At 54.2% G+C, this 19,281-nt stretch overlaps 1 protein-coding gene across 1 annotated transcript in view; it reads left to right on the forward strand.

Annotated features, from left to right (window-relative positions):
- Nucleotides 1–17,564: 17,564 nt before the first annotated feature.
- Nucleotides 17,565–19,281, forward strand: part of Sez6l (seizure related 6 homolog like) — an 89,697-nt gene continuing 87,980 nt past the window's right edge. Inside the window, exon 1 of the mRNA XM_090320355.1 lies at nucleotides 17,565–17,759. Within this exon, the coding sequence (XP_090176481.1) occupies nucleotides 17,666–17,759 (94 nt within the window). The 5' untranslated portion in view covers nucleotides 17,565–17,665. The remainder of the gene's footprint in view (nucleotides 17,760–19,281) is intronic.

Genomic DNA, 19,281 nt, shown 5'->3' on the forward strand with positions numbered 1-19,281 from the left:
AGTGGGTGTCTGCAGACCCACGCACCTGCTCTTTCTTAAATCCATCCTCCCAGGGGAACTCAGGCATCCCTCCCCACTCCAGCACTGCCTGCTCACCTGCTGCATCCCAACAGGTCCACAGGGAGGGACCCCTGAGTCTGGAGTGGGAGATGGTGGGAGGGGTGCAGAAGGAAGAAGAGCCACCACACTGGAGCTGAAGATCCATCCCTCCTTTTATTGACTTAAGGTGGATTTCAGGAGCAGCTCCATCCAGGCACCCCAGCTGCTGGGGCTGAAAGTGGGAAAGGCCAGGTTCCCAAGGAGGATTGAGGGCAGAGTTCAGCATAGAGGGGTAGGGAATGATGGAGGCCCAACAGGAATAGAGAATGGGAAGGGGGTGGTGGTCAGGGGTGACAGGAGCCTAAGCCAGCCTGGGCCAAGCCCTTGAGAATCTTTAGTTCCAGGCTTGGACTCTGTCCCAAATCTATGCACAATGACAAGCTCTCAGATGGCTCATCAGCTAGAGCCCGGCCTGGTAGAGGCAGCGGAGAACAGAATATGCATTCATTCATTTACTCGGGGATCCGGTCCAGAGGAGGGCAGCCCCTGGAGGGTTGGAGCTAAGTTTACATTGTGATACTGAGAAGGAGCCCAAGGTAGCGCTGTACCACTTGAATCACCCCCCCACACCCCCCGCCCCCTTCCCCACCCTCAGCTCATGCCACAACTGTGCCTGGCCACACTGTGCAAGACGCTTTCTGAAGCAGAAGGTCGCTGCACCTGCCCATAATCCTCGCTACGTGATCAGGAGCTGAGGCAAGAAGAATGGCCATCTGATCCCTCCACAGAAGCGTTGCATGCATGGAGGAGAGAAGAGATGCACCAACAGCCCTGCCCCTGCGGGCCTAGGGGTGTGAAGGTTGGACACATTTCCTTCCCACGGTTCCATTTGTGTGGTTGAACTTGACCTCACGGCGAGCAGGGCGGTGGGATCCTCACTGCACTGCAGTCTCCTTGAAGGGCTGCACGATAGTCTACGGGGTAAAACCATGCCTCAGGCATGGGCCCTGCTAGGTGTACACTTGGTGTATTTTTCAGTTCTTAGCCTGTTTCTAATACTAGAGCCAATGTGCTTCTATCAAAAAAAAGCTTTTATTTCCTACTTAGGATTATTTCATAAGGAGCAGATCTCACAAGGACTATTTTCACGACAGAAGTCATAAGCAATTGGAAGAGCTGAGATCTCCCTGCCTGGCTGCCTTCTGTGGGCGTGTGGATGATACACGCTGCCTCTGGCAGTCAGCAAACCCAGCAGTGTTCTCTTCCCTCGGTTTTATTTCCTTACACAAGCAAACCGCCTGCGTCATGCAGTGCCAGTGCAAGTTTGTAATAAACCTCAGTAGAGATTCCTCCCCTAAGGTCATGTGATCCGTCCTCTTCAGATGCTGATAGCTTAGTGTGTGCTCCCAGTCTGCCAGGAGTGACATGAGTGGGGTGTGTGTGTGTGTGTTGTTTGTTTGCTGGGACAAGGTCTCACTTTACCTCACAGGCTGGCCTCAGTCTAGACCTTGAGGTCTTCCGGCCTCAGTCCCCTGAGTGCTAGGATTAAAGGTGGGTGCCATCTGGTCCTGTGGGTAATTTTCTGTAGTTTATCTCTACCCCAAAACTGTGAGATTCAAAAGGGCAAGGAACCTGTCTGCTTGGCAAAGTATTGCAAGAGTTGAGGCAGTTTGGCCCATAAAAATAGTTAATCAACATTTATTGGATGGCAAGTTGAATAGGTGGATAAGTGGATGGATAGATGAGTGAGTGGGTGGGTGGGTGGGTGGGTGGCTAGATGGATGAGTGTGTGGATGGATGGGTGGATGGGTGGGTAGATGAATGGGTAGATGGATGGGTGGGTGGATGGATGGATAGATGTGAAAATGGACGAGTAGTGGTTGGATGGGTGAATGGATGGATGGGAGGATGGATGGATGGGTAGATGGGTCAATAGTTGAATCAGTGGGTAAGTGGGTGGGTGGGTGAATGGATGGATGGGTGGATGGGCAGATAGATGGGTGTGTGGGTGGATGGGTGAATGGATGGGTGGATGGATGGATAGATAGGTCGATAGTTGAATCAGTGGGTAAGTGGGTGGGTGGGTAGATCGATGTGTGGTTGGATGAATGGATAGGTGGATGGCAGGACGGATGGTTAAATGTGTGGTTGGATGAGCAGGTGAATGGGTAGATAGATGGCTGAATGAATAACTCATCAGCTGTTTGGAGACCCTTATGGCTGAGCTTCCTCTCATCTCGGCCCTCTTGGCTTCTATGTCAGACAGGCCTCCTCATGGCTGGGACCCAAGTGGGCAAACAGCAAGACTGTTGCCATAAGAGGTAAGATTTATTTCCACTCTCCACAGAAGCTTTTCCCCAATGGTTAAAGACTGATTTTATGGGAAGCTGCCGTCTTTCCTTTGCTGGTTTCCTCCTTCTCTCTCTCTCTCTCTCTCTCTCTCTCTCTCTCTCTCTCTCTCTCTCTCTCTCTCTCTCTTCTCTCTCTCTCTCTCTGTGATTTGGAGCATCTCCAGCATCAGTGCCAACAACAAAACCTTGAGAGAACAAGAGAGAGAGAAATCAGCTTGATAAGGCAAAAATAACTCAGTGGGAATCCTGGAGCTGCTGCCTGGAGCCAGGCCCTCCAGCAGGAGCCGGGCTGGGCAAGCCACCGGGCAGCTGCTGGGCTGGGCAAGCCACCGGGCAGCCGCTGGGCTGGGCAGGACCATTCTGAGGACAGTGACAGCCCTGTTGTTAGATGCATGCCCCCTCCAGGCCCTCCCCCCCCCACGCCCCAGACATCAGCAGGGAGGAGAGGGTGAGAGGAGAGCATTCTTGACAGGGGATCTGAAGTAGAAATAGCCATGTGTCAGGCCATGGCTCAGCTCCTTGGCAGGCGAGCCAACCTGACAGGCAGGGCAGACAGAGAAGGCCACCATGAGGAGCCTGGGCGGGTACAGGGCTAACAGCAAAGTGGAGACTGCCAGACTGAATCTGAGGCCAGCTTAAATAAAGTTAGACTCTTATCTAATAAACCAAAGGCCTGGTGGGGGGGTGGCTAAGTGGTAGGCCTTGTCTAGTATGTATGAGGAGGCCTTGGGTTCAATCCCCAGTGTTAGGGGGTGGGGAAGGAAGGAGAGGAGTAGGGAGGGAGGGATGGAGGGAGGGAGGGAAGGAGACAGTAATAAAAAAAAATGAGAGTAAAACAAAAAAAGAGAAAGGGGGGGAAGCTATGCATAGATGAATCGGTGCTGAATCACCGGAGGATTGATCCCAGCCTTGTAGAATAGTCTGGAATGATGTTGTCACCACGGGAGTGTGGCACAGTCGTGTCCCCCAGGGAAGCAGATTCTAGCCACAGGCATGTCTGAAAGTAAGTCGGCTAACACAGGGTGTGCATCCTCTCTAGGCCATCACTTTCTCTCCAGGGTGGAGAATCGTGGCTGTGGTGCGTGGACTTCTGACCTGTCCCCAGTGCACTTCTAGTGTTGTGATCTGCGCCTCCCTGGCAGCGGGCAGCCATGCCATCCGATGCCTGCAGGGAAGAGGGCCAGAGAGAAAAGAGTTCCTAGCTAGCTTTCTGTGCGTTGGTAATGGAGCCATGGCCTGAAGGGTGTGGATGATGATGGGGTTTGTCAGATGTTTGAGCATGGGATGAGGGAGGTGGGGGGGCACCCTGAGGGTTTTTTATTTTTTGCCATTCCTGGGCTTGAACTCGGGACCTGAGCACTGTCCTTGGGCTTTCTCAAGGCTAGAGCTCTACCACTTGAGCCACAGCACCACTTCTGGCTTTTATTTTTTCTATGTATGTGGTACCCAGGAATCGAACCCAGGTCTTTGTGCATGCTAGACAAGCACTCTACCACTAGGCCAGACTCCCAGACTTGCATGTTGAGTTTTAAAGTCAGAGGCTAGCTTCAAATATCAGCAGCCTAGAGTTTCCTGTTGGAAGCCCCGTGCGTCAAAGCTGGTGTCTGGGCTGGAGTGTCAATCTGCTTACGGAAGCATCCTCGGCGCTGGGCTAACAGCGATGGGGTCGCCAAATGAGGCATTTCCCCAGACACCCCTTTGTCGAGTGCTCATGGCTACACTCAAAAAGAGCCATAGTGACACACACCTGTAATCCCAGCTAACCCAAGAAGGCAGAGATAGGAGGATCGAAGCCTGGCCTGGGGATAAAAGCATGAGACCCCATTTAAGAACAAAGCTAAAACAAAAGGAGAGGAGTGCAGGGCTCAGATGGCAGAGTATCTCACTAACCAGTGCAAGGTCTTGAGTTCAAATTCCAGTGCTACAAACAAAAGTGCCAAGAACTCTCAGAGCTCTTTTGATTTAGGGATTTGCAAAGGAAGAGCATCTGAGCTGCCCTTGCCCACCCCTTAGTGACAGACATTAGTCATCCATCCTCAGGCTTCAGGATTCATTTTCAATTCAGTCCTGTGACAGGCCACCATCTCCCTGCTGTGATCAATGGACAAGGCCTGGCACTCAGGATGGAGTCACCTGGCCTCCCAGAACGAGCTGAACTGGGCTTAAAGGAGGTAGAGTTTGTGGAGGGATTGCAGGTCGGGAACGGGATGAAGTGTCCTATTCCCCCATCTGGCACCACAGGGCCCTGTTTCTCCTGCATCTTTGGGGACCAGACAGCAAGAGAAAGTCACCCCACTGTGCATAGCTCACTACGGTGGTCCAGCACGGCAGAGCAGCAAGGAACAGGCCCTGAGTTCAAATCCCAGGTCTTTACATGTCCTGGCTGTGTGTCCTGGGGCCAGCTTGCTTTTGCATCTCTGAGCCTTTGTGTCTGCCTCTGTCCTTCACCAGCCCTTGACACTGCTGAGTTATTTTAAGGATTAGATGAGGCTGTACTTGAAGAGCTCCCCACACCGTGGGAACCCTTGAGTGCCTTGGTGGCATGTCTTGCCCTGCAAGGTAATTCTAGTGCCATGAAAATCCCCCCTCTCTGTGCCCACTGGTGGTGGGCAGGCCACACCCCAGGGGAGACATTAAATATTTCCATTTTTGGTCATGCATCTCTTATACCCAAGACAAATGGCAGAGGAAAACAAGACAAAACCCCAGGCCTCACCTCCCACCATGGGATCTTCTCCAAGGGACCTCAGTTTCCCCTATGTTCAGCAGGCCTGGGGATGGGGGCCTCTGAGGCCTGGGGAGGTTGGAGTGGGGGTGGGGGCAGCTGGGTCTGTGACTGCTCCCACCCTGCATGGCAAGCCATGCTGCCTGGAAGAAGCAAGGCCTTTGCCAGCAGCGCTGTGGCCTGGCACTGGGCCCACGGCAGGCCTGGCTCCATCCACTGAAGGAAATGAAGTTTGATTCCAGCTTCCTGAATGCTCCGCAGAGGCCGGCCAGGCTCCTTTTGCTGGGGTTGGCGCTGGCACCCAGTGTAGCTTGGCACAATGCTCAGGGTTGGAGGGGAGCGGGCCCTGCCAGGCCCAGGGTGGGAGGTTCCAAGACTCGACTCACTGCAGTCAGTGGTGGAGCCCGTCCAGGAGCAGGGAAGTGGAGATGCAGAATCCAGACAAGGATTCCTGACCTTCACGGCCAGCCAGCCAGGGATGAAAACTCCCAATGAGAAAGATGGCCTCAGAGGCCCTCGCTCCTCCAGCCAGAGATGCACACAAAGTGTCACAGCCCAGAAACACAGGAACCTGGGCTTAAATGGAGGTGTGTGGGGGGGGGGGTGGATCACTTCTATAATCCTAACTCCCCCGGAGGCTGGGATCTAAAGGATCACAGTTTGAGGCCAGTCTGAGAAAAAAAAAATTTTTTTTTCTCTGAGACCTCTAAACTTCATTCCTAGAGTAACCAGCAAAAAGCCAAGCTAATCACGTGGGTCAGGAGGCAGAGCACCAATTGGGAAAGCAAGCAGGAGGCCTTAGGTTCAAGCACCAGTACTGTCCTACCCTCTCCCTTCAAAAAAGAGAAAGAGAGAGAAGAAAAATGTACGTGAATTGGGCTCTACACCAAGTGGTGAGCAATGTGTAGATTCTCTCACTTGTTAATGTATCCGTTATGATCCCTAATTTGTATGTGTGTGTGCGTGTGTGTGTGTGTGTAGATGGGATCTCATCACACAGTCCACTCTGGCTTCAAACTCATGATCCTCCCTCTTCACTTCCCAATTGCTGAGATTACAGGTATGCCCCACCATGCCCATCTTTCAAGTAGCTTTCATTCTGCTTTTCAGGTCAAGACACTTCAAGTTGTAGCCGATGTGGTCATCGCCTGCCTGCCTATAGCTCTGGGGTCAAAGTCCTTGTCCTGGTTCCACCCTCACCTCGAACCTGAGCCCTTTGCCAGTGGCACAGGCGTCCCCTCTGGTGGAGTGGGGTTTGTCTCTACATCTGCCTCGCCACAGCGTTGCCAGGAATTGTCAGGACCAGCTGAGCATGAAGCACTGCAGTGCTGCTTGTGGCTTTTAATCCTGCCTTCCTGAGGTCCCTGTTACTGAGCCCCAAGACGAACTAAATGGATCCAAGACAAATGGATTCAAGACAAATAAGCAAACCGTTTGCCCTCTTCTACTGAGAAAGTAAATTTACAAAGCAGAGCTTAATGTAGCCTATTCTGTGTTTCCATTTTTCTGAAGAGGAGGTTTTTAGAACACCTGTCCTCTCTGCCTAACATCCATTTACAAAGCTGGGTGGGGTGCCTTTGTACCCCTGAAATTCAGGAGAGGAAGCAGCAGAGCCAGGAGAGCCCTTTAAACTCAGTGTGTGCGTCGGGTGGAATTCTCACCAGAATTCTCCCCATTTGCCCCAAACACCAGTGGAAACTTCCTCAAAGACTGGCCCAGGGTTTCGAGCCAGCATTTGCAAGCTGAGGCTGCACTAAGCCTCTCTCCCAGGCTTTGTGGGGCTGTGGCACATCTAAAATGATGTGTTTTCAAAAAAAAAAGTGGCCGTTGATAAATAACTAGAGGAATGTATCTATTAATCGATGGAGAGAGAGAGAGAGAGAGAGAGAGAGAGAGAGAGAGAGAGAGAGAGAGAGAGAGAGAGAGAGAGAGAGGTACTCTCCTCAGGTAACAGCAAAAACTCAGCCTAGATGAGCGAGGATCTCTTGCAAGACAAGCCTGTCTTGCACTTTATTTTATTTTTTGCCAGTCCTAGGGCTTGAACTCAGGGCCTGGGCACTGTCGTTGGACACTTTTTGCCCTGCCACTTGAGCCACAGCACCACTTCTGGCTTTTTTTTGTGTGTGGTTAATTGGAGATAAGGGTCTCATTGAGACTTTCCTGCCCGGGCTGGCTTTGAACCATGATCCTCAGATCTCAGTCTCCTGCATAGCTAGGATTACCGGCATGAGCCACCAGCACCCAACCTTTACTCCTTTGGAAAGCCAATGAATGGCTGCAAATTCCAGACACCAGGCACATGGGCCACCATCAAGAGCCTTGAAGGAGACAGAGACTCGCTCCCATACACCAGCTGGGAGACCATTGGCATATTCTATAAGACAGGGGGCGGCCTGGTCAATGCTCTCCCATCGTCACCACCATGGCTACCACCACCATCACCATCTGCATTATCATTGTCTTCTGCATCACCACCCACCATAACACACCTGGTCCTAGGCCTGCCTGAACCCCTCCAATAACTCCACCTCCAGGAGGGTTCATCCATGCCGGTGACAAAGAGGGCTATTCCACCATGACGAAGGGTCCATTCGTGGAGAGGCTGTCACTGTGGAAAATACGTACAGAGCTGGTACAAGGTTTCTAAATTGAGGAGCCGGCAATGGACAGAGCCAAACCACGCATCGACAAATCCACGCCAGTAGTCAAAGATCTCCATCCCTGTCGCCCAATAATGGATAGAACAGCAGAAGTAAAGCCAATGAGACGATAGAGACCTGGAAAACCTTATGGAGCAAATGGAGCTCGGTGACATCAGCACACATCCCTCACGCGCGGGTGCCATTACCGTCATGTTATGGGCCACAGAACCAGCCTGGAAAAGTACAAACAGGACTCAACCGACACGAAGGATATTCTCTAATCTCAAAGGAGCAGAATTGGAAACCAGTGACAGACTCCTAAAAAGGCCCCAAGTGGAAACTGCGAACACACTTCTGAAAATAAACAAACCAACCAACCGATGGGCCAGTGAAGAATTTAAAATAGAAATGGAAACACCCTTGAACTATATTGTCTTGAAGTACAGCGTATCCAAACTCACCACAAGGACAGCAGAAGATGACCTGGGGGTTGTTTGTGATACTGAATCCTTTTGCTATATTCGAAAAGCAGACGAGAATTGAAACCAGGGACCTGAGTGTCAACCCTAAGAGGTTAAAATTTAAATAAAAAATTAAGAAGTTCAAAGTAAACCTAAAGCAAGCAGCAGAATAGACAAAAATGTTTTTAATTAAACAAAAGAGAACAGAATGGGCTAGGAGCAATGAGAGACCGGTTCAAATCACAATTCTCCCAATCTCTGCCTCTGCATTGGGTGTGAACTGGTAGACACACACTCACATTACCCCACACAGATTTACACACAGACATATCTAGGGGTACCTGTACACATACATGTACACACATACACATATATGTACCAATGCATATATACACATATGTAGCGATATATACAAATACTGCAATACATATATATTAGAATACATATTACTGAAACGTTCACTGAAATCTTACATAGGACAATCTATATGTGTGTTGAAATGCACTAGACTGCATCATACATACAAACCGATGGATAAGCACACGTATGTTTCGTGTGGAAGGAATTTGGCCTACCTTTCATTTCTTTGGCTCTATCCTATAAGCACTCTGAAACGGCTCTTGTGAAAGCTAAATGGATGGACGAAACTCTGTTCCTGAAGCCTCTCCTAAGCTTCCCAGTGGGACGGGCTGCTTTCCTTAATGAGAGTGGATTTACTCTCCTGGCCCTTACCAGGCCACCTCAGGTCTCCTCAGATTGTTACCGCCACCAGTGCCCGTCAATAAGAGCATGCCTGTCATACTCAAAGGGCTTGCATGTTCTGGAAGCTTCCTTTCTTCTAAGAGAGGTAGGCTTGGCTGGTGGAATTGGGAGGGAGGGTGATCTTGGACCCTATGGGTTACAACAACTTGGATCTCTCCTTGAGCCTCAGTTTCCCTATCTTTTTTTTTCCAGTCCTGGGCCTTGAACTCAGGGCCTGGGCACTGTCCTTGGGCTTTCTTAAGGCTAGAACTCTACTACTTGAGCCACAGCACCGTTTCTGGTGAAGTATGTGGTACTGAGGAATTGAACCCAGGTCCTTGTGAACGCTAGGCAAGCACTCTACCACTAAGCCAGACTCCTGGCCCTCGATTTCCCTGTCTTTAGAGGCGGCTTTAGGACGAAGGCAATGGGTCACACCTTGATGGTCTAGGAAACATCAGCTTCAATGCTGCCTACATCAGAGCTTGGAGCGCTGCCTCGGCCTCCGGCCTCCACCCACTGAGTGGCCGCCCTAGGTAAGGCCGGCAGCTGCCTGGCCCGTGCACCACGAGCATGGAAGAGAATCACAGGGTGAGTTCTACACCCGGTGGCCCTCACTTCTGCCCCCCATCACCTGAGCCAATCACACTCCCTACCTGGGCAGAGTCAGAGGCGCTGCCAAGGAGCCCAGCGGGCCTCGGTGAGTATCTGCCTTCAGCAAGTGCTTTGTGTGCATGCACATAGGAGGTGAGAGGGGAAAGGAGAGGGGAGGAAGGAGGAAATGGAAGGACAGAGGGAGGGAGAAAGCAAGGAAAGGATCGCATTCCAGGATGGAATGCCCCCTCTTTTTACCATGCGCTCCCTTTCACTACAACCCTTCCTCTTCTGGGAAGCCTGCCTAGATTCCTCCAGGATGCCAGATGGAACTAACAGTTTCCATCGCCTCTGGCATGTCCCAAGTAGGCTTTTAGGTCCCAAAAGGTCCGCAGACCTCTACTAGGGGAAATGAAGGCACGGCCACCTTTCTAGAGTTCTCCGGAGAATCTGGAAAACAGTAAATGCTCAATAATTGTCTGCAGAAGCTGGTGGCAGGGTGTGGCAGGGCCTCTGGGCCAGCTCTGGCCTCAGATCCAAGGCTTTCTCAGGAAAAACCAGGGTCGGGGACCCCACACACAAGCTCATGCTTCCCCAACAGTACCCCAAACCTCCCCAATGTAGAAATGCACCCCAAACCTGGGGACAAGCTTCCTCCACAAGTTGTCCTCATCTCACGAGAACTGTGTCCCCAGTCCGGGCTGTCACAGGCTGCTTCATTATGGTCATTAGAAGCTGCATCAAAACATGATTATCACATAAAATTGGAATTAGCTGTAAAACACATCCAATTGTTCTGTGTGCCTGCTTATTGACTTTCTTCCCCCGTTCATCGGAGGGCTACAGTAAATTCAGATAGATCTAGCCTAATTAGAACCGAGCCTGCACGTGCCAGTGGAAATGCTTGTTAGCATCTGTCCGTGGTTCAGGACAGTGAGGTAGGGACGTATACTTTTCTGAAGAACATAACCAAGATGTTTGTGTTTCCTTTCGGGATCCGGAAAGAGGCAGACCCTCCATGCTCCTTCCTGCCTCTTGAAGAGCTGCTTTTGAGCCAGGTATAGTGGCTCACGCTGGTAGCCCTAGCCACTTGTGAGGCTGAGCTGTGGGTGGGGATGGGGGTGGAGGTTGGAAATCATGGTTCCAGGCCATCCAAGGTGAAAAAAGATGATTGCAAGACTCTCATCTCAACAGAAGAACTGGGTGTGATAATGCTTGGGGATCCATGCCTGTTGCAGCTATGGTGAGAGGCACAAAATGGGGAATGGTGGCTCAGATGCAGAACTAAGCAAAGAGCATAGCATTACTTCAAAACAACCAGTGTGAACAAAAATGTTTGGCGACCCAGGCACCAGTGGCTCTCGCCTGGCATCCTGGCTATTCAGGAGGCTGAGACCTGAGGATCACGGCTGAAAGCCAGTCCTTGCAGGAAAGGCTGGGAGACTCTTATTTCCAATTAAACCACAGAAAAACTGGAAATGGAGTCCTGGCTTAAAGTAGTAGAGCACTAGCCTTCAGTGATAAAGCTCAAGGACAACTCCTAGGCCCAAAAGGACCAACAAAAACATGTCTGGAGGTATGGTTCAACGGTAGAGTTTGTGCCTACCAAGTCTGACACCCTGAGTTCAAACTTCAGTACCACCAAGCAGGAAAAAAAATGTATTTATTTTGTACAAATCAGCAAGCCATGAAAACATTTAAGAGATGGCAAAATGGGACAGGGTTAGTTTATACCAAAGTAAATTAGTCAAAGCTGGTGGGTGTAGATGAAATAATCAAACAAGGTGTGCTTTTCTTTGTATGGCAGGGACTTGGAAACCAGGTGACCTGTGCCCATGCTTAGCTCTGCTGTTTAACCCTCTGTCATCTATCAGATGTGCGGTATTGTATGCATTTTTAGGGAGTTTTCTTTGAAACAAGGTCTCTACAGACCCAGAGCCCTGCTGCTCACTGGACAAAGAATGAACTTTGTTCGAGGGGGACAGACAAGGCTTCACAGGGCCCTGATGAAGAAGACTACTGCCTCATACCCAAGCCAAGCCCTCAGAAGGTAGGAGGGGAGGGAGAGAAAGGAGGAGCCCAGGTACCCCTGAAACAGGAGTAAGACCTGTGCGCCCATGGGGATGGGCAGAAGGGAAGGAAAGCAGAGGCTGCTTACAGGTGGGGCTGCATGGCTGGGGGGGGGGGGTGAAGGAGGCTGTCAGCCACGGTAAGGCTGCCGTCTTCCTCCCCTGGGATACCTGGAGCCCCCAGAAGGATCAGGGTCACCCCAGGAGCAGGCCTGGGGGGAAGTCTGCAGGAAAGTTGCCAGCCACTGACTTCAGCTCCCTCCCAGGCTTCCGTGGAGTGGTACCCTGAAGTTAGCCAGACACGCTGCCGCTGCCATGGCAACCGTGGGAGACACAAACAATGCCTCTGTCACAGGAAATTGTACATAAAGGGTGTTTGCTCTGCGTTCCATTATTTTAATAGGGAGGCTGGCAGAGCTGGGCTACTGAAACAGAAGGCCTGGGAGGGGCTGCCAGCCTCGGCTTCCCCTGCGGAGGTGCCTGGAATCCATCCCAGGCTTTCAGGCGGTGTTGGTACTCAGCATCACTCTCAGGCTGGAAAGTTCCTGGAGGGTTCAGAATCTAACCGCAGGCCGCCATGCCATCATCCGCTCACTGGCTCTGTTCCTGATGGCTAGCTGTGGGTTCGATTCATCACACACACACGTCTGCCTTCCCCATTCCCTCCCACAGGCACACACATGCACACATACACACCACACATCTCAGAAGACGGGGAAGGGCCAGCCATTCTCCTGCCATGAGGAAAGGCAGGGGAATAGCTGGAGGTGGGCTGACCCCACCCCCAAGACTGGACACTTCACCAAAGGAGGCATGGGAGAAGTTTGAACAGCCAAGAAGGGGCACCCCTGGGAGGGTTCTTAGGCAAGGGTAGCAGTTTGTTTTGTGATAATACTAGCTTCTTAGGGTGGGTATGGAACTCGAGGAAACAGCACATGGGGAAGCCTCTGAGGGAGTGTGCAAAAATGTGATCCTTCCCTCTCTCCTGGCCCCTCTGGGCAGTCTCCTCCCTTGGGTCTGGCGCTGGCACTGCAGGACTCTCTGGCCCTCAGCCTCCTTCACTGGCCTCCTTTGCTTAGAACACTGACCGTTCAGAACTAGACGTCCCATCTTCCTGATTACGCAGGTGGGTAAATTAAGGAACAGAGAGGTCAAGCGACTTGAGTTTGTGCAGAGGAGGTTCTGGGTTGATCAACTTCCTCTCCTAGCCCCTTGAGCTCTCCAGTTTCTGCCAGGGCACGGGTACTGGTCTCTAAGGGGAAATTTCCATAAGAAACTTAAGCCTCACCCCCATCCATGCCCCCCCCCAGTGCCTGGAGACTGTGGGTGACAGCACCCTGTGGGCTGAGGTCCCCCTCCCTCTTGGCCTCACAGAAGGCAGATGGGTGGTGTGAGTATTCCCTGCCCACCCAGGGTGTGAGTCCTGGGGCCCTGACTGGGAGCTGGGAGCTGGAGCTCTATACTGAGTGGGGACCCCCCCCCCCCCGCCAGCCAGCCTTCTCAGAATTCTCCTCCTCTCCTCTTATGTCAAAGCCAGTGGCCAGTGGCCTGGAATTACACAGAGCAGTGCTGCCTGGGTTAGGTCCATGAGAAGCAAGGCACAGGAACAAAGGGCTTAGCCCAGCCCTGCTCCTGCTCTTGAGCATTTCCCTCTTCTGTGCCTTCAACCCCAGCCATACACAGGGTGCACACCCCCAAGACACCCAAGGCCTGGAATGACCCACAGGTGTGTGCACCTGTGTGGACATAAGCATTCTTTATGGTCTGCAGAACACACAGGGCCGTGGAGACCGGGTGCCAGCAGAGAACTTAAATAGACAGGGCGGCTTTAATTGATTCCATTCTAACCTTTGTGGCCCATAGGGCACAATCCTCATTCAGGAAGATCTGGGGGGGGGGGGAGGGGGAGGGGTTTGGGAGGGGGAGGAGAGGGAAGGGAGGGAGAAGAGAGGTGGAAGGAGGGTGGAGAGGAATGGGGAGGGAAGAAGGTGGGGGAGGGAGAGGAGGGGAGGGGGAAGAGAAGTAGGGGAGGGAGAGGGAAGGGGGGAGAGGGAAAGAGGAGTAGAGGAGGGAGAGGGAGGAGGGCAGGGTGGAAGAAAGGCAAAGGAGAAGGGATAGGGTGGGAAAGGGTCTGGGAGGGAGGGGGGGAGGGAAGCTGGCCCATCAGATGCACTCATCTGTGGTGGAGACTCTCTTGTGGTTCTCTTTCCTGGCTGACCAGACAGGGCCTCCGGAGCAGGTAAACCAGTCCTGCGAGCTGGTGTGCTGTGGGTCACATCAGCAGGAAGTGCAACATCAACAGCCAGCAGAAGTCTTCTTTTGTTTGCTTGCTTGCTTTTCCTGCAGAAAACGTGGTTAAAATCTCCCTAATCGGAGCCTAGCACAGGTGACTCACACCTGTAATCTTAGCTAATCAGGAGGCCAAGATCTGAGGATTGTGGTTCGAAGCCATCTCCGGCAGGAAAGGCTATGACACATATCCCAGATCACTCGGAAAGAACTCGCATCCTCCACTCTCACATCACTGTGCTTTCATGTTCCTCATATAATTCAGTTCTCGAAGGTGCATTTTACTGTCTGCCTCTCACCTGAACAAGGTAAGCAGAGGAAAGGTGGAGCTCTGCTTTGTCCACAGATGCATTATCAGTACCCAAAACACTGCCTGGTGCATAGTAGGTGTTCACCAAGTATTTGGCTATCTGGATGGATGAATGATGGATGGGTGGAGAATGCATGGTTGGGTGGATGGACAATGGGTGGATGGATGGAGAGATGGATGGCTGGGTGGGCGGGTGGATAGGTGGGTGGGTGGGTGAATGGATGGGTGGATGGATGGGTGAATGGATGATGGATAGATGGGTGGATGGGTGGGCAGATAGATGGGTGAATGGATGGATAATGGATGGGTAGGTGAATGAATGGATGGGGAGTGGATGGGTGGATGGACAATGGATGGTTGGATGAACGGGTGGGCAGATGGATGGGTGATGGATAGACAGGTGGATGGGTGGGCAGGTGGATAGATGAATGGATGGATAATGGATGAGTAGGTGGATGAATGGATGGATGGGTAGTGAATGGATTGGTGTATGGACAATGGATGGGTGTGAGGGGATGGGTGGGCAGGTGGATAGATGAATAATGGATGGATGATAGCTAGATAGACAGAGATATGGATGGATGGATGGATGGATGTGGCACCTGATTTCCATAGAGCACTGGGTCTCATGTAAGATTACACAGCAAGTTAACAGAAAGAACTCAAGCCTGCAGACTCCTGTCTCTGCTCACTGGCCACTGACCACCCGCATCTGCTCATCTAGTGTTCTAGTCCAGGCGGGAGGGCGGATGGGGCTGGCGGTGGCTCCAGCAGGCGCTCCCTCTCATCAGAGGACACCTGCACAGCTCACCCTGTCATTATCCACTTGTGTCAGTCACTCCACATGACAAGGGTTATTTTTGCCCCTTCTCCCAGAAGAGGAAAGCAAAACTTAGAGAGGTTAAGTACACCATTCTCGTCCTTTGGCAAGGACGAGAGGTAAGGTCAGGGTCTCACCCTTGGCCTCCATTAGACTAATTTTAACTGCCTGTGAGCTGACTGCCACACAGTAACAAACAAGGTGGATGAGATGGCCAACACTGGGGAGCAGCTGAGATCTTTCCCTCGGGCATCGGTGGGCAGCAGAAGTCTAGACTAGCACAGATTCAAGGCCTGCCCTGTGCTTGTGCAGAGGACATACTCTTAAGACAAGGGTGGACTGATTGTACGAGATGATACAAGACACTGGCCCTCGGTTTGCTTGTCTGTAAAATGGGTATGAAAAAATGTCATGGAAAAAGACTTTCATTTGCAAGCTAGCAAACAAAAACAGAAAACAAACAAAAAAGGTTACCAAGTCTTGGTGATGCTGTGAAAGTTTTTCTCAACACATTTGCAGATGATCAAGTCTCTCCATCCTCCAATTCCAGAACATTTCACCATGGCACCCACAGAGGCAATCCAGACACTCGTGGTCCTTACCAAGAGGGGTGGCTGAAAGGCTGGACTCTCGGTCACTGTGGCCTGCCGGGAACATGGAGGGGGAAGCATCAGGGAGGAAGCCCAGAGGCACCCATGGAATTCCTGAGAGGCTGTGTGCTAGCTAGAAAGGGTCTGGCTCTGAACTCAGTCCTCCAACCTCCTGTTCCCACCACTGGCTGGCTGCATGGCCTCAGTGGGCTGGGGTGTCTCTCTCTCAGTCTCCTGGGGACAAATCACATCTTCCCCTCAGGATTATAATAAAAATGGATCCATGCACCAGGCAACTTGGCACCTGGCAAACAGTCGGTGCCTAATTAGAATTCATCTGCCAGCAGGGGAGCTCCCCTGTGTTTTGGTTTTATTCCCTTCCTCACCTTCTCCTTTCCCTCCCCCCCATCTTCCTTGCTTCTTTTTCTTTCTATTCAGCACGGATTCTTGGGCAATCCTGGGTATTCCACGAACCTGTGACCTGCAAGACACACCCAGTCACTCTGCAAAGAGCTCTCAGCTCCTCTGCCTCAACCTCCAGCTTTGTAAAGCCCAGATGGCATTGCTGTACAGAGCAGGACCAGTCCTGAGAGCCAAGGAATGAGCCTGCTGGATGCCATGGAAGCCCTGATGGCATCAGGGCCCGTAGTGAGGGCTGCACCCAAAGCACCCCTCAAAGGAGGGACGCTTGGGGGTTCCTGAAGCAGAGTGCTCCCTCCTCATTCAGTGTTCATCTCCCCCGCCCCTTCCTGTTCTGGACTCGGGGCTGCAGAACTCTGCTAAAGCCATCCTCCCCTCTCTGCTGCTACGGCGGCGGCAGCTGCCTCCTCTCCATCTGCTCCTCTGCCTGCCCAGCCCTCACTGTGCCCAGCATGTGGCAAAGAAGGAAGGGAGAGGGGAGGCCTTCTAAATTGGCATGTGGAGCCTGGAAGCTGCTCATCTTCCTGTATAAAGGTGGTCTCTAAGGAGGACCCCCTCCCCCAGTCCTGGCTCCTGGCCCCCCACCTATGGCCCCATCCCCTCCAGCTGCAGAGAAAAGCAAAGCTGCTGGAGGTGTAGAACAGGCTGAAAGAGGGTGGAGGGGCCTGGAGATAAAGGAACAGGCCCAGAGGGAAGCTGAGGGGTCCCCAGGCCCAGAGGGAAGCCTGGCTGGGGGACGGGAGGACAGGTTTGGGGGGGGATGAAGACCCAGAGGGAAGCTGAGGGGTCCCCAGGCCCAGAGGGAGGACTGGCTGGGGATCCTCCAGGCCGTGTGGACAGTGGGGATGGGAAGCTGGTTGGAGCCCCGTCCACAGGCAGCCGATCCGGCCCTGCGTCAGGGCCTCGTCTGGGCTGCCCGGGCGCACAGCCTCGCGTTGTCCCAGCAAGGGCCGGGGTCAGAAGCAGGGCGGGCAAAGTCGGCGGAGTGGGAGATTTTCTGGGTTTCGGGGTTCACTTCGGAAAGCAGCTGCAGGGAAAGGGGAACGGAGGCCTCGGAGGAGCCTGGAGGGAGCTGGGCCGGGGCCCGCCTGGAGGAAGCGTCTCCGCTCTGGCCCGTGCGGAGTGGCCGGGCTCCCCGGCGGGGGCGCGGGGCCCGCACTGGACGCCAGGGCGGTCGGCGGTCAACTTCGCAGGGCCGACGGGCGGGCGGAGGACGGGCGGGCGGAGGACGGGCGGGCGGAGGACGGGCGCGCGGAGGACGGGCGGGGGGCGCCGGGGCGCGCAGCCCCCTGCAGGCCCCGCGCGCGCGGGCCGCCGCCCCCGCCCCGCGCTCCTCCCCCCTCCCGCTCCTCCCCCCCCCCCCCGCTCCTCCCTCTCCTCCTCCCTCTCCTCCGCGCTCGCCGCCGCCGTCGCCACCAGCGATCCGGCTCCTCCTCGCTCACCCGCCGCCCGCGCCCCGCGCTGCTCAGCCGGCCGAGCGATCCCCCCCGCCCCCCGCGCCCGCCCGCCCCGGGGGCCTCTCCGGGTGCCCGGCCGCCTGCCCTCCCTCGCCCGCCCCTCCCCGCCCGCCGCCGGCCCCTCCGCAGCCCGGGCTCCGCGTCCCCCGCAGCCACGATGCCCGCGGCCCGGCCGCCGCACGCGGGACTCGGCGGCACCGCGCTGCTGCTCGCGCTGCTGCTGGGGCGCCCGGCCGCAGCCCCGCCGGGAGGTAAGCGCACGGGGGGTGAAGTTGCGGGGCGTGCGGGGCGGCTGCGGGGACGGCGTCCAGGCGGGACGGAGGGCGCGGGGTCCGGGCGGAGGGACGGGGGTCGCTGCCCGAGTTCGGGGCGCCGGGTGTCCCGGCGCGGAGGTGGGGGTTGCGCCGAGGACCCGGGACTCCCCGGCCTGGATTCCCAGCCCGGGGCTGAGCGCCGCGTCCGCCGAGCGCCGCGCACCCGCCCTCGGGGCTGGGGTCTCCAGGAAGCCTCCCCTGCTGGAGCGGGGACCGGGGCGGCTCGCCCGGACTGGACTCAGAGCGCGTGTCTAGGGCCCCGTCCCCCACTCCCACCCCAGGCTCCGGCTGCCCCTCCGGGCGCCACGCAGGGAGCGGGACTTGGGTGTGGCTTGAGCCCGAGGTCGGTGGAGGGGGCTCTGGGTTTGGCTCCCAGAACTTGGCGAGGGAAAGAGAAGAGATTCTGAAGTGGCGCTGGGAACCCGAGCAGGCGTCCCCCTCCTGTCCTCCCCAACACACACACGACACACAGACACACACAGACAGACAGACAGACAGACACACACACACACGCACACGCACACGGGAGGCGCGCCACCGTGTGTCTGCTAGGTGGAGAAGGGGTCCCGGGGTGACAGAGGATGGCAGTCCCTTTCTCCAGCCTCCTGAGCTGCACCCAGGGGTCTCCTCCCCCTGGAAAAGTTGTGATGAGGGATTGGGATACAGAGAAGAGCGGGTGCTTAACTCGCCCAAAGCTATAACCCCAAGAGCCACTGACTGGAGTTCCAGGCAGTGTTGGTGCACTGGCCCTGACCTCACCTCCCAAGGTCTGACTCTGCTTCCCAGAAATTCCGTCTTCCCGTGGAGAAAAAGGAAAGGCAAAGGCAAAGTGGCTGGCTGCAGTGTCGTCCCCCCACCCCATTGCAGGCTGGGGCCAGCCAAGGGTCCACGCCCTGCCTGCCCAGCTGGAGCCCCCTCTTATTTACACCACCACAGTCTTGGATTTGGAGGGGGGGGTACCCGCCTTGTCCATCTCACCCACACACTGAGCACACGTGCTTTCAGCACCACAAGCTGTGGAGAGCTCTCTCTCTTGGGCCCTAGCTCCAAGTTCCTTCCAACTGTGTCCTATGGCCTGGATAGCAATCCCCCCCCCCCCCAGCATAAATCAGGCGTTTTTAATCCCCTGCTCCTGGTCTTTCATTGTGACGTGTGTAGCACAGAGTAAAGGGGAAGAAAGAAGCCCCTTTGGGTGAGGCTGAGATGTTTACAGCTTGACCCAGGTTTTGGACACTTCTGGGAAAGACTGAGGGCAAGATTTGATTTCAAGAAATTGTTTCTATCACCGTGTGTCCCTTCTTAATTAGCTGGCTCCCTCCAGCCTTGGACTGAATCCAGATCCCCACCCCCTCGCTCCACTCCTCCTTTAAATTTGTATTGTGACAAGTATAGAGACAGAGTGACAGAGAGACTGGCTTTTCCAAAATGGTTCTGACTCTTAGACCCACCTTCAATCAAT

This window comes from Megascapheus bottae, chromosome 28 (assembly GCF_031878675.1).
Source record: "Megascapheus bottae isolate mThoBot1 chromosome 28, mThoBot2.hap1, whole genome shotgun sequence".
In the NCBI taxonomy this organism is placed as follows: domain Eukaryota; kingdom Metazoa; phylum Chordata; class Mammalia; order Rodentia; family Geomyidae; genus Megascapheus; species Megascapheus bottae.